At 39.7% G+C, this 15,691-nt stretch overlaps 1 protein-coding gene across 3 annotated transcripts in view; it reads right to left on the bottom strand.

Annotated features, from left to right (window-relative positions):
- Positions 1 to 15,691, bottom strand: part of FMN2 (formin 2) — a 123,213-nt gene that overhangs the window by 36,388 nt on the left and 71,134 nt on the right. For all 3 annotated transcript variants that reach the window (XR_011019395.1, XM_068231779.1, XM_068231780.1), the window contains exons 10-11: positions 13,909 to 14,038; positions 11,242 to 11,388 (exon numbers count right to left, since the gene is read on the bottom strand). Coding sequence is in view for 2 of the 3 variants with exons in the window: in XM_068231779.1 (XP_068087880.1) it covers positions 11,242 to 11,388; positions 13,909 to 14,038 (277 nt within the window). In the remaining variant the exon portion in view is untranslated. The remainder of the gene's footprint in view (positions 1 to 11,241; positions 11,389 to 13,908; positions 14,039 to 15,691) is intronic.

The raw sequence follows: 15,691 nt of genomic DNA, 5'->3' as shown, positions 1-15,691 counted from the left end.
TCAGGCGGCAAAAAGTCTAGGGCCGGGCCTGCGTCCAACGCGGCAGTTTCTCCGCGCTCCGCCATGCCCCGTATGGAGACAGCTGCCTCACACTGAGTGAGGCAGCTTGATTTACAGATAAGTTACTAGGCAACATCCTACCTGTCTGTTTTGTAAATGTGATTTAAATAAATGTACCGGGTCAGGGTTTTTATATGGAGTATGCATTTCTTCACCCAAATCTGTACTAACAGGTAATACTCTTAACAGACTTTTCACTTAAAGAGAAACTCCAACCAAAAATTGAACTTTGTCCCAATCAGTAGCTGATACCCCCTTTTACATGATAAATCTATTCCTTTTCACAAACAGACCATCAGGGGGCACTGTATGGCTGATATTGTGGTGAAACCCCTCCCAAAAAGAAATTCTGAGTACGTAGTCTTTGCAGTTTCCTGTCTGTGAACCCTGTTGCATTGTGGGAAATAGCTTTCAACTGCCAAAACAGCAAGCAGCAGTTACATCACTTGCCAGCAGTAAAAATGTCACCATGTGATAAATGTCAGAATATAAATCAGGGATTTAAAATATTTTGCAATGGGCAAACACTGACTATTTTTTTTATTACATTATTTTCACTGGAGTTCCTCTTTAAGCTGACGGTAAACCTTTCAGATCATATTATTACAACCAGGCATTCATCATGTAGGTTTTGACTGCTTAGCTTGCTCTTTTTTATTCTTCCAGGCTCCCCAACTAATAAAAATCAGAATCTTTTCAAACACATTTCAGATACATTTTAGACAACATTTTTTTAAATGGTTCTGCCAAACCACATTTGAAGGTCAAGAAGGACTATTAACATACTGTGAGGAAAGCCGGTCTGTCTGAGCATTGCCTACACCTGTGTTCACCCTTAACTGGATGCTTGATGTTAGACTAATACCATAGTTTTTAAACTGCTAGTACAAAATTATTGGGTGTGACTACAAATGAGTGAGATAAAGCTATGACCTCAGTTAACTTTTGCTTTGTAAGTTAGATCCCTTAAGCCTCATCTACATGCAGCGATCCGGCGGCTCGATTAGCCGCCGGATCGCCTCTTCCGCATCCCTGCGCGTACCCGCCGCGTACCCGCTCGCGTCGGATTCGATCCGCCCTTATCCCCGCCCGGTGCCGCTTATCTTCCGCTCGATTCCCTGCCATTGTCCCCTCGTGGGGAACGAGCAGGGAATCGGCGGTGGCAAGATCCGACCTGTCGGATCTTATCAATCGAGCCGCATCAGCGGCTCGATTGATAAGTTACATCGCTTCGTGTAGACAGGGCTTTAAAGTTGACCTGGAGTGACTATATCATTGTGTACAAAGCCATATACTTAGAAACAGCTTTATCTTTGTTATTCTACTTTTAACCAAAATGCTGGAATTTAAGGTTACAAATTTCAACTGTTTCTGCAGTCGCGTGGACCTCAGCTCATAAACCATTTCTGTACCCCACCCAACTATTACCAACTTCTGTCTGCAAAATGCACCCATTTCTTACTTTGGTGCTTCAGGCCAATTCACGTTAACCTTGAGACATTGCAATTCACTTTGGCCTCAATTCACTAAGATCATGCTGGAGATAATAAGGCAAGAGAAAACTTACCTCCACACAGTGAGAGAGTTATCTTATCTCTTCATTCCTTATGTTACCTCCTCTTTAGTTATTTTCACACGCAGTTAATTAACAGCCTGTCTTTAACTCTGGAGTTATTTTAAGGATTGGAGAGTTAACTTAAAGACAGAAGAGTTAACTTTAGGTTTGCCTGAGGTAAAATGTTTCCTGAATACTACATGCCTTATCACCGTGGTAACAACTCTAGAAATGTTATTAAAGACAGGAGATAAGCTTAGTGAATTGAGGCCTTTTTCTCCTGAGTTTTCTCCTAGGAGATAATTTTTCATCTTTAATTTAAATGAACTTTTTAACACTTTGCAATGGAATAAGTGCCCAAAAGTAGGTAAAAAAGTACTATCAAAATTAATTTGAGTATTTGTTTTTTTTGCTGGTGGTGTAAAATGCATTTTATTTACAAGTCGTGAAAATATCACCTAGGAGAAAACTGTGATGAAAAAGTGAATTGCTTATGGGCCATTGTGTGTTATTTACCAGAAGAAGCAGGTGGATGCCTGTGAAACATGCCCATTGTTTTCAATAAATTAATTTTGTCTATTTTATTGGTCCCCATCTTGTGGTAATTTTTGTTCTGCCTTTAAAAATTGTTTTTAATCATTTTATACATCCTTTGGGGCTCCTCGCTCCCAATACCCCACCTCTGAACCACCTTGGTTTCCCTACTTCAGTTTGGTCAATTGTTTTCTTACATTTACCCATCTACTAACCTATTTTTTAGAGTGCGACCTAATGACACTGAAGCAAGTCAACTCTCCCTTGGGGGTTGGTTCCACCACATTGAAGCTGAAATTTGTGGTTGCCATTCTGCAACCCATTTATGTAAATATTTATTTGTAATCTTTTCTTTCCATATTGATTGAGATACTACACCAAAAGGGGATTCCCATTCTCTCTTCATTTTTTTACCTTTATCTGGAAGAGCAACAGGTATTCCAGACTCCTGTCTTTTTAATTTCTTATATTTAATCAATTCCCCCACTGCACTTTCATTTCTCCTCAGTCAAGTGTGAGCAGTCAAACGAAGCATAGGGGGCAAATGAAGAAGACGGGTGGGATTTGACACCACTAGTTGTCCAAAGCTGGGAGGGGAAAGGAATGGTTTCCAGCTTGAAATTCCCATTACTTTTTCCACAGAATTTGTGAAATAAAATTACAATAATGTGGCAAAGATAAGGAAGATAAGGGTTTTTGAAATTACATTGTCCAATCTTAATGGCGATATTTATTTATGTATTTAAGCATTTACATAGCACCGACAATTACGCAGCACTGTACAGAGTATATTGTCTTGTCACTAACTGTCCCTCAGAGGGGCTCACTATCTAGTCCCTACCATAGTCATATGTCTATGTATGTATCGTGTAGTGCATGTATCATAGTTTAGGGCCAAGTGCCTGGAGGAGGACCCATGCAGACACGGGAAGAACATACAAACTCCTTGCAGATGTTGACCTGGCTGTGATTCAAACCGCAGTCCCAGCGCTGCAAGGAGAGAGCACTAACCACTACACCACTGTCCTGCCCTAATATATATCCAGCCAAATACTCTTAATCCCAGTTTATGTCCACTTTAGAGAGTTAAATATTCACCTTAAAGGAGTCGTCAAGCATCTCCTGCTACATATAGTACTACTTACCCGGGGCTTTTTCCAGCCCCTGGCAGCCGCTATGTCCCTCGCTGCTGCTCCGCTGGCCCCCTTTCCCTGAAGGTGCACAGGACGACCTCCAGGTCATCCTCTACTGCGCCCGCACAAACACCGCTGTCAATTACCTCCACGTGGTCCACGTAGTTTTGCGCCTGCGCAGCATGTTCCGGACCAAGTGGAGATGATTGACAGCGGCACTCACACAGGTGCAGTACAGGACGACCTAGAGGTCGTCCATCAGGGAATGGGAGCCAGCGGAGCTGCGGCTAGGGACATAGCGGCTGCCAGGGGCTGGAGGAAGCCCCGGGTAAGTAATACTATGGGTAGCAGGAGTTGCTGGATGACTCCTTTAAAGGACAAATAAGTATTGCAATCTAATAATGTGTTTTACTTATTGACACAGGCATTATGATGACTATGGACATTTGCAATATGATCTTAATTGAGTGATGAATGCTACCAAAATGCCACAAGGAAGCTGCACACAGATCAACATTTTTAGGCTTTAGTGAATTCTGGATGATAAGATTCAGTCTGACACTATTTGGTTGACTACTAACACTGTTTTAGCTTTGCTGAAATTATTTGAGATGTAAATTCTGTATACTGAAGGCAGAGGAGACAATTTAACTGAAGACTTCATAACAGAAAACGGTTTGAATGACGAGCTCATACATGATTACATAATGGAGGAACACAAAGACAACCTTCCAGTTCTTGCATAGCACAGACACAGAGCACATGGGGAGCACAACTACAATCTGCCTGGTCTAATGCAAATAAACATGTAGGGCTTGATTTACAAAGCGGTGCTAACCTACTTAGCACGTCTAAAGTCTCTAGACGTGCTAACCAGGGTGCTAAGTAGGTTAGCACCGAATTATCTGATTCAGAAATTCGGTGCTAACCTACTTAGCACCCTGGTTAGCACGTCTAAAGACTTTAGACGTGCTAAGTAGGTTAGCACCGCTTTGTGAATGAAGCCCGTAGTGTTACAACACACAATAAGTTACAACACAACATAGCCCATGATCATAATTCCACAACCAGTTTCACAAATGGAAATACTTTTTTTTATACTTGTTTTCTGAAATTGGTGAAAGATTTCTAGGTATAGGAAGGGTGGTGATCACACAGCCCATTTATATAGCAGAAGTAGGTTATACCAGATAAACATAAACAGTGATTATGAGATTCATCATTTAGCCTAATGCTTGCTGTTATATTATGGTTTGAGTTACTTTCACTTCAGCACATAAAATGTTTCTTGTCCCCCAACAATAGGGAAGACTTTAGTGATCTAAGAGTCATGCATACTCCTTAAAGTTAAGGACAGACATGAAATGAAAGGCTTTCTCAACCAATGGTGTGTGTCCTTTCTCCTAGCCTGAAGAACATGGCAATCATTCCCAGCCACCATGAGGAGGTTCAGTCAGAATAACAGTGGAACTCTACACACTATTGGCACATAGAGGGTTCCCATTTTTAGATAATGAGCAGGATCTGTGTAATTATATTGTAATAGATTTGATTGTTAAAAACACATTATTTGCATTACATATGTAATATGACATTCATAAGTTTCATCAAACGAAACCTTAAAATTATTTTTCTAGTTCATGTTATTTGCTTAATAAATCTGTTTGAATTACTGTACATACAGTACATCTTGAGTCAACTCTTTCCCCCATTTCCACAAATTAAAATAAAGCACAAGTAATAAAAAAGTAATGTATGGTGATTATTTTTTGTTGTTGTTGTAAAGTAGATTTTTTAAAATTCGTAAATTTTCATATTAAATTTTGCAAAATATTAAACATTACTGAACAGCTGGTATTTGTTTAAAGACACACCTGATAATTTGATTTGAAAGCTTTTAAAGTTTATGTAAACACTTGTTTTACTGCAGTGAAAAAAAGACAAGACAACTCCGCAAAGAACAACAGAGCCTATTTATCAATCACCATGTGCAAAAAGTACAGCGTAAGGGGCACCGATCACAATGCCTACACAGAACTGCATGAAGCCGCAGCAAACTGCTTATGCAATCAAATCAACCATACAAAAATATAGTGTCTGGCACTCAAAACTGTGTAAGAACCACGGGCTTAAACCCCCCTAGTGACCAGGCCATTTTTTTTACAAATTAGGCCACTGCAGCTTTAAGGACTCACTGCAGGACTGTACAACTCAGCACACAAGTGATTCCCCCCCTCCACCCTTTTCTGCCCACCAACAGAGCCTTCTGTTGGTGGGCTGTGATCACTCCCCAAATGTTTATTTATTTTTGTACAAATATTTATTTATTTATTTTTACAATAAATTTCCTTTTTTATTTTATTTTATTAGGCTTCAGCCTATGACAGCGGATCACTTATTTGGCGCCCAGGCGGACAGCCCAGTCACATGGCTGTCCCCAGCACAACGCTGCCGTAGATCGCAGCACTGTACAGAGTAAATAGGTGGCCGTTTCATCGTCTAACAGTCTCCTGGCAGCGATCGCCACTCAGAGACTAATGGTGGAGTGGAGCTCCATCATTCAAGCAGAGATGCACGCTCAATCTCCTGCAAAACCCCGCCCCAGGACTTCACGCCAATTGGCCTGATGAGACCTAATGCTGGCCAGCAGGTGTGCATGTGTTTTGGGTGTGTGTGATGACTGGGGCCGGTCCATTTCATTAGGCTTATGTGGGTGATGAGGTCCCCTCGATTCATGTTTTCAGGAGGTCTGGGTTCACTCTCCACGGTATACCCTGCAACCTTGAATAATCCTACAATAAATACCCAGTTTTATATTTTGTTCTGTAATACTAGAGAACTCTTTACTGAAAAAAAAATAGGCGACAATGTCTTTTGCTGCAAAAACATTATCAGATGGTGGAGGAGCTGGAACTGAAAAAGGGAAATAGTCATATATTATTGTTTGAATGCTTCTAATTAAAAAAAAAATGTTTATTTGTTTGTGCTGAACTCCATAAATGGAACCAATTTGCTATAAACACTGCGCATTCACTTTAAGCAAATACAAGCCACTGTGAAAGGTCTAATGCTGGATACACACGTTGCGTTTTCCCATGCGATTCGCGGGATCGATTCCATCGATTCGATTATTTCCAACATGTTCGATCGTGTTTCAATGGATACAGCCGTCGATTTTGCATACTTAATATGCAAAATCGACGGCTGTATCCATCGAAACACGATCGAACATGTTGGAAATAATCGAATCGACGAATCGATCCCGCGAATCGAACGGGAAAACGCAACGTGTGTATCCAGCATAACAAATGTTTACAAACAGCACAAATAGTAATACTGACCGCCCATTAGATTCACTGTAGGAATCTACAATGGATAAGTGATCGCTGAAAAACAGAATGTGTTTGTTTCGCTCCTGGAATTCTGTTTTATGCTAAATATGAATTTTAGGGACAATTCCTTTTTCCTGGATTTCCTAGCTTAGAGGGTTGAGGTATGCAGAACATTGTTTTATCTGTTATACCACAAAGATATGAAAATCAGGGAAATGTTCATAAAGCACTTTCACACAAAATGAAAGTATAAAGTGCATCTTTTGCATTACTCCATTACTCATATTTGAAGTATTGGTATTAGGTCAAAGTTTAGATTAAAATATACTGTATAACATAACTCTACTTTCATTATTAATATCAACAAATTTACATCAGTGGTCCACAAGCCTTATTGTTATTTAATGTAATTTAAAAATGTATTTTTTTTTTATTTCGTTTGTGGGGCAGCTATTTGTTTCTAAGAACGGAATGAAGCGGAACATGCTCTTCTTTGCAAACCTGGAATCAGGACTCACTTTGTGGAGTATGTACTTCCTAGAAACATCCCCTCTTGCTGCAGGAGTGATTAGCTGCACAGACTAACAACTTGTCTCTCACTTTCTACACATGGATTAATCCATGGACTGGCAACAAATCTGGGCAAAAACTATGATTTATAGTCAACAGTGGTTAATGTTTTCAGTAAGCCCCGGTTCACATTAGCGTTTTTTTGCGTATCGGAACCGGAACATATACTGTACAAACAGAACGGATGTGAATGGATCCAATGTTAACCTATGGATCCATTTACATGCGTCCGTTGGTACGGATACGTTCCGTAGGTTCCGGTCCCCGGTGCAAGTTCCTCTCTTAACTGAGTAGTATTATAAACCTTTTAGGGGTCCATTTGACATACATTCACTGTTCAAAAACTTAAAAAAGAGACATTTTTAAACAGACTAGTGGTCTTATGACATGTGTGGAAGATACAGCTGGCCCTCCAGGAGAATATCAGTTTCAACTGCAGGTAAGGGGGATTAATCTAATAAATTGTATTTACTAAGCAGAATAAAGGAGAAAGAGGCGCCCAGAAAAGATAAAATGCATTAAAAACAAATAAAATGAAAAAAAGTGAGGTGACTTACCTCAATGAAGACAAATTTACGTATTAATAGAACTTTATTGCTCTGGCTAGTGCAATACAATTCTATTAATATGTGAATTTGTCTTCATTGAGGTAAGCCACCTCACTTTTTAAATTTTATTTGTTTTTAACGCATTTTATCTTCTCTGGGCACCTCTTTCCCCTTTATCCTGTGCCTTCACCCTTCTTTCGGAGGGGGCTCATCCCTCTTTGAGCAATTTAGGTAATTTGAGGTTTGTTTTTTACCAAGAGTGCGACCATTACCAGCTCCGTCTGGTCACCCGAGTGGAGTCGGCGTTATACATCTCCACCTGCTTCTAGTGGTCAGTTGCCCTTCTGCAACCCACCTTTGTGAGTATAATCCATCCACATATTTTATATACTTCTGGTACTGTGACATACTGCACCATTTGGGCTCCTGTTGTCTCTGTGTTGTTGTTTGGTTTTTTTGCAGGGTGCAATTTTTATTAGATTTGTTAAATCAAACCCAGACTTCATTTAAGAACTATTTCAAGGGCAAGGGATCTGATGAAAGCTATCAACTAGTAAGTTGGGATGAGAGAAAAAAAATGCAAGTAAATTTACACAGAATAATGCTGTGTGTTCAGTGGCTGGGAAATGGATTTAGTGTTGAATGGAACATAAACACACAACTGCTAAGCAGCCAGTTAAAGCCCCCAGGAAAATGTCTGAAATAGAACTTTTATTAGCACTAATAAAAGACCCAGATACACATATGAACATACATATGTTCAATATATTTGTGTGTCTGAGCCATTTAGTAGTACCAATGAAAGGTAAGTTTCAGATATTTTTCTGGGGGCTGCCTATTACTGTTTAGTAGTGGTGTGTTTTGGTTCTGAGATAACCCACACAGAACATCAAGGTGATCCCTTTGTTTTGGATGGTTCTTACTTCAGAACATATGAAACTGTTAGATGGGAAGATGGTAAAGAAAGGTGAGAAATAACCATAGGCAGTTCAATTATTAAAGAAGTAAAAAATAAATGAATAAAAATAAATAAATAAATAGAAAAAGAAGTAATAGTATAACAACCAAACTGTAATCAATTACATTATTACTTATTTCATACAGGAATATAAAAGAAAGTTAAAATAAGAAGTTTCTTAGTAATTTTTCTCCCTGATTGTTTTCACTGCTTTTTAAACTGAGCCCTGTAGTATGATTGACGTTATACACTACAGTGTGACCTACTGCAGCAGGAAGCTTTCTCAGTCAGTGTTTCTTGCTACATCCACAACAAATTATAAAACATTGTTTATACATTGTTTAGTTTTTATTTTAAAAAGTGATCCAGTTAAATAGATCAAAGAGAAATAGACTTCACACTATATAGCTATGAAATATGCATCCAGTGCTAAAAGCTGAGTATAATGTTGTGTGTATTACTTTTCACATAATTAAGATGCCATAAACTAAGTCTTATACTGTAATTTCTACTGGTGCTCTAATTTCAAGCACAGAAACAAAAGGTCTGCATCACAGTTCTCTCCTGCACAGATTAAGGTCCCGTTCACACTTGCGTTTTGGCAAGTAAACGGACCGGATCCTGATCGGATCCTGACCTGATCCTGATCAGAACCGTACGGTTCCAATCCGGATCCGGTCCGTTTGTATCAGGCATGCATCAGGCTGCCATCCGGATCCGTGGGCAAAAAATAGCGAAATTTAAAAAAAAAATGTTGGGGTCAGCAGAAGGTGCACCTGGTGCACCTGTAGAATCAGGTTCCTCCGCTGTAGGCCTCACCTCCACCTCCGACATTCTGCCAAACAGCTTCAGCATGTCTGTCACTGCTGCTCCACTCCAAACATGCTTGGCCCATGTGTCCCCATCCGAAATGGCCGCTTGGATACGCATAGGAAGTGGGGTAGAACGTCAGGTTTTTGTAGGCAGTGTGTTCTGTGCCTTCCGTTTCCCATTGGTTTCTGTGTTCCTGATGGTGCTGTCAGGCTCAGGTCCGGCTCTGGTCTGGGTGCGTGGGCCGGAGATCCGGACCCAAAAAATAGCGCATGTTGGAAAAGAGTCCGGAGTCCGGATCCGATCCGGCTCCGTACTGTACGGAACGGACACGTGTGAACGTCCGCATAGCCTTTACATTGCTATGCAGAACGTACGTTCCGTTTGTACAGTATGCGGTCCGGATCAGATCCGGAAAATCCGGATAGCGAACGCTAATGTGAACCGGGCCTAATCTAGTGGTGTGAGATGTGCACCACTCACAGCGGATTATTCCTGTGGAAATGGATCACTCACTAGTGGGACATATGCTGGCTGCTGCCTCAGACAAAAATGGAATTCTAAGCATCCCTGTATGGATAACACTTATCCAACCACCACTGAGACTAAAGGTGGCCCCACATGATACAATAATATAATCAGATTTGATAAACGTCAATTTGATAAATATGATCAGATCTCCCGAAAAAAATCAAAAACTTTTTTTTCATTTGACTGAAAAATCCGAACAGATTTCCCATTTTTTCGATTTTTATCGATCCGGAACGTTTGAATTTTTTTAATTTTTCTAAAGATTGTATGGTGTGTGCTAGATTGTCGATTTATTAATACACACACCCTAGCAATCTTTTTTTCAGAGTTTCCAATCATTTTTATCATAATTGAGGAAACATGTAACATATGTATGTGGTATATTGGTCATATTTTTGAAATGTTACAATAAGTCAGAAAAATTGAATTGATATATTAAAAAATTGTATGGTGTGTAGCCACCTTTAGACATGAGCTGATTGTGTTCACCACAAATTTTAATCTGTGTCATTCTTTTCATCAGAATGGAGACTTTACTCTTATTTTAAATGCTTTATGGGAAAAAGTGATCTATTATATTTAAGTATTTATAAAAGTTAAAAATCTAAATTACTGCTTACATCAGTTCTGAAGGATGTGCTAAATGGATAATTTATAGATACAGGACTGTTTCTGTTTAGGTGCAAGTGGACACACCTGTTGCATTCTTATCTACTTATATTTTGCACTGATGCATTTGACCTTTGCTTAGAGTTGTCCTTAAAGAGAAACTCCGACCAAGAATTGAACTTTATCCCAATCAGTAGCTGATACCCACTTTTACATGAAAAATATAATGATTTTCACAAACAGACCATCAGGGGGCGCTGTATGACTGATTTTGTGCTGAAACCCCTCCCACAAGAGGCTCTGGTACCGTACGGTACTCTGGGCAAACTGCCACAATGTAACAATGACACACACAGGAAATGGCTGTTTATAGCTGTCTGTTAAAGCCAGAACAGCTACATAATCTGCCCACAGTAACAATGTCACCATGTAATACATGTCAGAATGTGAATCTGGGAGAGGAAAGATTTTACAATGAGCAAACTCTGACTAAATCATGTATACATAATTACTGTAAAAATTAAGCACCTTTTTATATTAAATTATTTTCACTGGAGTTCCTCTTTAAATGTTAGATTTCCTTAAAATATCCTATACTTACATTGCTTTTCACATCTTTCAGTTTTGGCAAAATATCTAATGCAAATCCATCAGCTTGTCCTCTGGTCCTGTTTCCTCCATTCAAATAGTTACCGATGGCAAGAATCAAACCTAAAACACATCGCACCGCAGGATCTTCTTTTAAAATCTAAAAATGTAAAGGTAAAACATACTTGGAAAATGAAGCTGAGATCAACCTTTACTTGTTACTAAGGATGCTCAGTGAGATACAAATAATTCTGAGTTGATGCAGGAGTATGCAAATGTTGTATGCAAATGTATGCAGCTAACAAAATGAACCAATTGAACGTCACCTTGGCGGGATTTTGTTGGTCCATCAAGCTGCATAAATGTGCATACCGTAATCCTGCATCAAACTGGATTTTTTTGCATCTCATTGACTATCCGTACTTTTTACCATTTATCTTTCATACCTGTAAATCAACAGTGACCATCAAATGAGAATTATTACAGAGAATTTTCATAGCTCAAACTCTATGTTTTCTCTTGCCATATGCTTCAACATCATTTTATTCATGGAATAGAAAAAAGTGTTACTTCTGAGTTTACTTTGCCATTCCTTGTTAAAAAAAGAACCCTCTTATGATCAACATTTTTACAAAAGTCCTGCACCACATTGGGCTTACTCCAATTTACTTTTTCTCCAAGTTTTCTCCTAGGTGTAATTATTATTATTATTGAGTTATAACGTGCCAAAATATTCAGTGGCGCTGTACACATCTTATCAATAAAATGCATTTTAAGCCACCAGTAAGCAAGAAAATACTTTTGATAGTACTTTTTCATCTAATTTTTGGCACTTTTTCAATTTCAGAGTGCTGAAAAGTTATTTTCTGATTCAAAATGTTTATTCAAAGTTTCGATCTTAGGCAGTGCTGTACTGGGTACAGCCGTGTGACTGAAGCCTATCACTGTAATTGGCTGATGGGGGAGGGAGGGTGGTAAAAATGATTAAAAAAAAGTAAAATTTATTTTAAAAAATCCAAATAAATATTTATAAAAAACCACAAACATCTGGGGAGCGATCAGACCCCACCAACAGAGGCCTGTGCGGTCCTGCAGCGAGGCCTTAAAGCTGCAGTGGCCTATTAAGTAACAAATGGCCTTGTCACTGGGGGGTTTAACACCGTGGTTGTCAAGTGGTTAAATTAGACAAATTGGTCAGACATTTTTCAGAGATATTTTAAACAGAAGATTAAATATTTTTTAGGAGAAACTTAAGAGAAAAAGTAAATTGAATTGGGCCCATTGTGTTCTAAAGTCACACTCTTATATTTTGCATATAGGCTGTGAACAGTAGTGATACTACTGTTTAGGTCAATGGAAGCAGGAGTTGAAAATATTTGTAAAGAAACTGAGAGGGTGTTTTGTACAGTTCCACATTAGGTAAGCAGTCAGTGTCCAATTTGTTCTTTCTGTCTGTAAAATTATTGTTTATAAACAGCAAAAGACAATCTATGCAAACTAGGGACATCTAAAATGGTCCAAAAGTCCTGTACACATGCTAGATAAAAGTCGGCCACGGCGGTCGAGAATGACTGTCTCTGCTCATTATCCAACATGTGTACAGCAGCCTCTGACCCCTCTCGGCTGCTCGGCCACTGATCTGTCTGATGGATAGTTTTGCCCCAATGATGGCTGAGATCACTGTTCTCCCAATTACCCCACTCAATGCATGATGTCACACCCATTTTTCTCCAGCCCCCACATAGGAACAGAACACATTGCTAGCTTGCATCATGTTTTGGTCTTTCAGCTTGGGTGCTGATTTATTAAAGGGACCATGAGCAGAGGCATAAAATTAAAATCTGGACTTATCCTGTGTTTCCTCCAGCCCCCCTTCCCCGGCTGAAGTTGCTCATGCGAGGCCCATGCGCACACTTGGTGCATCATCACGCTGGACGCTGTAAGTGTCCTGCGCATGCATGGTTCAGTCTTTAGAGAACCGTGCATGCGCAGGACGGTTACAGCGACTGGCGTGATGATGCGCTGGGTGCGTGCACGAGCTGCGCATGCGCGACGTCAGCTGAAGTCGCCGGATTACCGCAGCTGCCAGTGGGACCCTGTAAGGGACCCAGAGGATGCCGGGATGCCTTGCGGGCTATGGGGGGCTGGAGGAAGCCCCAGGTAAGGTAAGATTTTAATTGTATGCCTCTGCTCAGGGTCCCTTTCAGGTTCTCTAAGGTTGATGATCACTGGAAAACAAGTACAACCCAGGCTTATGGCGGCCATAAATGGTACAATTTTTTCATCCACTCTTACCATTTCTATGTAATATAAGGGAACTGCCTAAATTATCATTTCAATAAATTCACTTAATTTACCCTTATAATACATGGAAATGGTAAGATTGGATGAAAAAATTGTACCATGTATGGCCACCATTAGAATGATTAGAAATGGCATGCTGTATCCCAAATAATTGTGAGAGTTGCTGAAAGGTTAGTGTAGGTTAGTGAATTAAAAAGCTTGCTTCTTGGATATCTAATAAAAGTCTTCCAATATAAAATAAATATGAATTGTCTTTTTCTCCACTAAAAGTTAGATATAGTTTAAGGATGATTGTTGATAAAATATTATTTTTAAATTTGCTTAGAATGATTTGATCACAAAAATCTATATATACAATAGCAATGATAAAACTGACCTTACAGACTCGCTGTAACAGTTCAAGCTTTCGATGAATAGCAGTAATGTTTTCTGTTATTGTAGACTGCAACAAAATGCAAAAAACTCGCTCTGAAAAGTTCGGTATACCTGTTAGTTCATAAAGGAACCTGTGTAAAATGAAAACAGCAGTTTTAGAATTACAAAGCACAAAAGTAATCCTTGCAGGACTAGCACTTTTTATACAAATATTATCTATGTAAAAAAAGTCATATTTTTATAATGTGAACAAAGTCCTTATTTTGAGTGTTTGCTTGGAGAAATTAGCCAATTGGGCCAATCAAAGTGTGGGGATAATATCCTTTAAAGTGATTGGACCCGCAGGGGATCAGGGCAGGATGAGTAGAGCTCTCGTCATTGCCAATTAGCAGGCATAAGTTCGTAGCGCTTGCTATGCTACTCTGATAAGGCATGTTAACTCTAGTAAGAAATGTTAACTCTGATAAGGCACGCAATTTGTTATAGTGAATAAACCCCATCATACGGGTTTTTTTCCACTTCGGGTTTGCTTTAAAACCTAAATTGTGGTTACATGACCAATGATCACTGGTGATTTGTTCCACCTGCCAATGTCTGCTAGAAGATAGGTGCTACAATCAGGCTTAAAGAGACTCTGAAGCAAGTCTAAATTCACTATTTTAACATGCAGCCATGTAAAGAGCTATAACCTATGCTAAAACGCTGCTATCCCGCGGCAAAACGAGGGGTTTATACCCCCAAACCCCCCCCCTGCAAAATCCACTACTTTCTTGGTCTGGGATTTTGCTGCTCCTGGAGGCAGAGCTTTCAGCTGTAGCTCTGCCTCCATGCGTGTCAATCGCCGTGTGGATGTCCGCCTCCTCCCCGCCCCTCTCTGTGAAGGAAGATTGAGAGGGGCGGGGAGTGGCGGCAATCAGCGGGGATTGCCGCGCTGAGAGGCAGAGCTACAGCCATATGCTCTGCCTCATCGGGAAGCATTCCCCGGAGGTAGGAGAGGGGATTTGGAAGGTATAAACCCCTTGTTTTGCCGCAGGATAGCTGCGTTTTAGCATGGGTTATAGTTCTTTACATGGCTGCATGTTAAAAAAGTGAATGTAGACTCGCTTCAGAGCCTCTTTAATCATGCATTTTTCAGAATGCCTCATGGGAAAGCATGCAGTCGTCATAGCACCACAATCTTGCAACACTTCAAATGTAGTTGTAACGAGTTTTGTATTATGGTATACTCACATCTTGTTAGCATGAGGAAAGGAGGGGGTACATTTATTGGAAAATATATTATTTGAATTGGGTTTAAAGCGATCAGGGCCTATAATGTAGCATGCTGATTTCTGGGTACATTGTAATGTGGGGTTTTTCTGAAGAGCTGAAGGAACTATAACTTCAAGAATTAGAACTAGACAATGCAAGCATAACTAATGTCTACTTATCTGTTTCATCTGCGAGAATATATGCTTACTGGTGAAAATCCTCGTGAAAATCTGAGGAATAGCTGTAGATGACCACAACACTTGCTAAAGTAAAATATAGTTTTAGGGCTGCTGCCTTCTGTTTGTTTAAATGCATCTTCCTATGAATCATAGCCTTATATTAAACTGTGAATAGGCCCACACAGACAAAAACTTCATCAAACTCTGCAGCAAAACAAAGATTCCATTTATTGTTCAATTCAGCTGTTCTGGTCACCCACACAGTTGCATGAATGTTGCTAGGTTATTCCCTGTGTCATATCAGAATAAATCCATGATATTCTATTTTGTGTTGCATCATGTGAATAAATTAAC

The sequence above is a fragment of the Hyperolius riggenbachi genome, chromosome 4 (genome assembly GCF_040937935.1).
Source record: "Hyperolius riggenbachi isolate aHypRig1 chromosome 4, aHypRig1.pri, whole genome shotgun sequence".
In the NCBI taxonomy this organism is placed as follows: domain Eukaryota; kingdom Metazoa; phylum Chordata; class Amphibia; order Anura; family Hyperoliidae; genus Hyperolius; species Hyperolius riggenbachi.
Note: the sequence above shows the minus strand (reverse complement) of the source record. Positions and strands in the feature narration are given on the sequence as shown.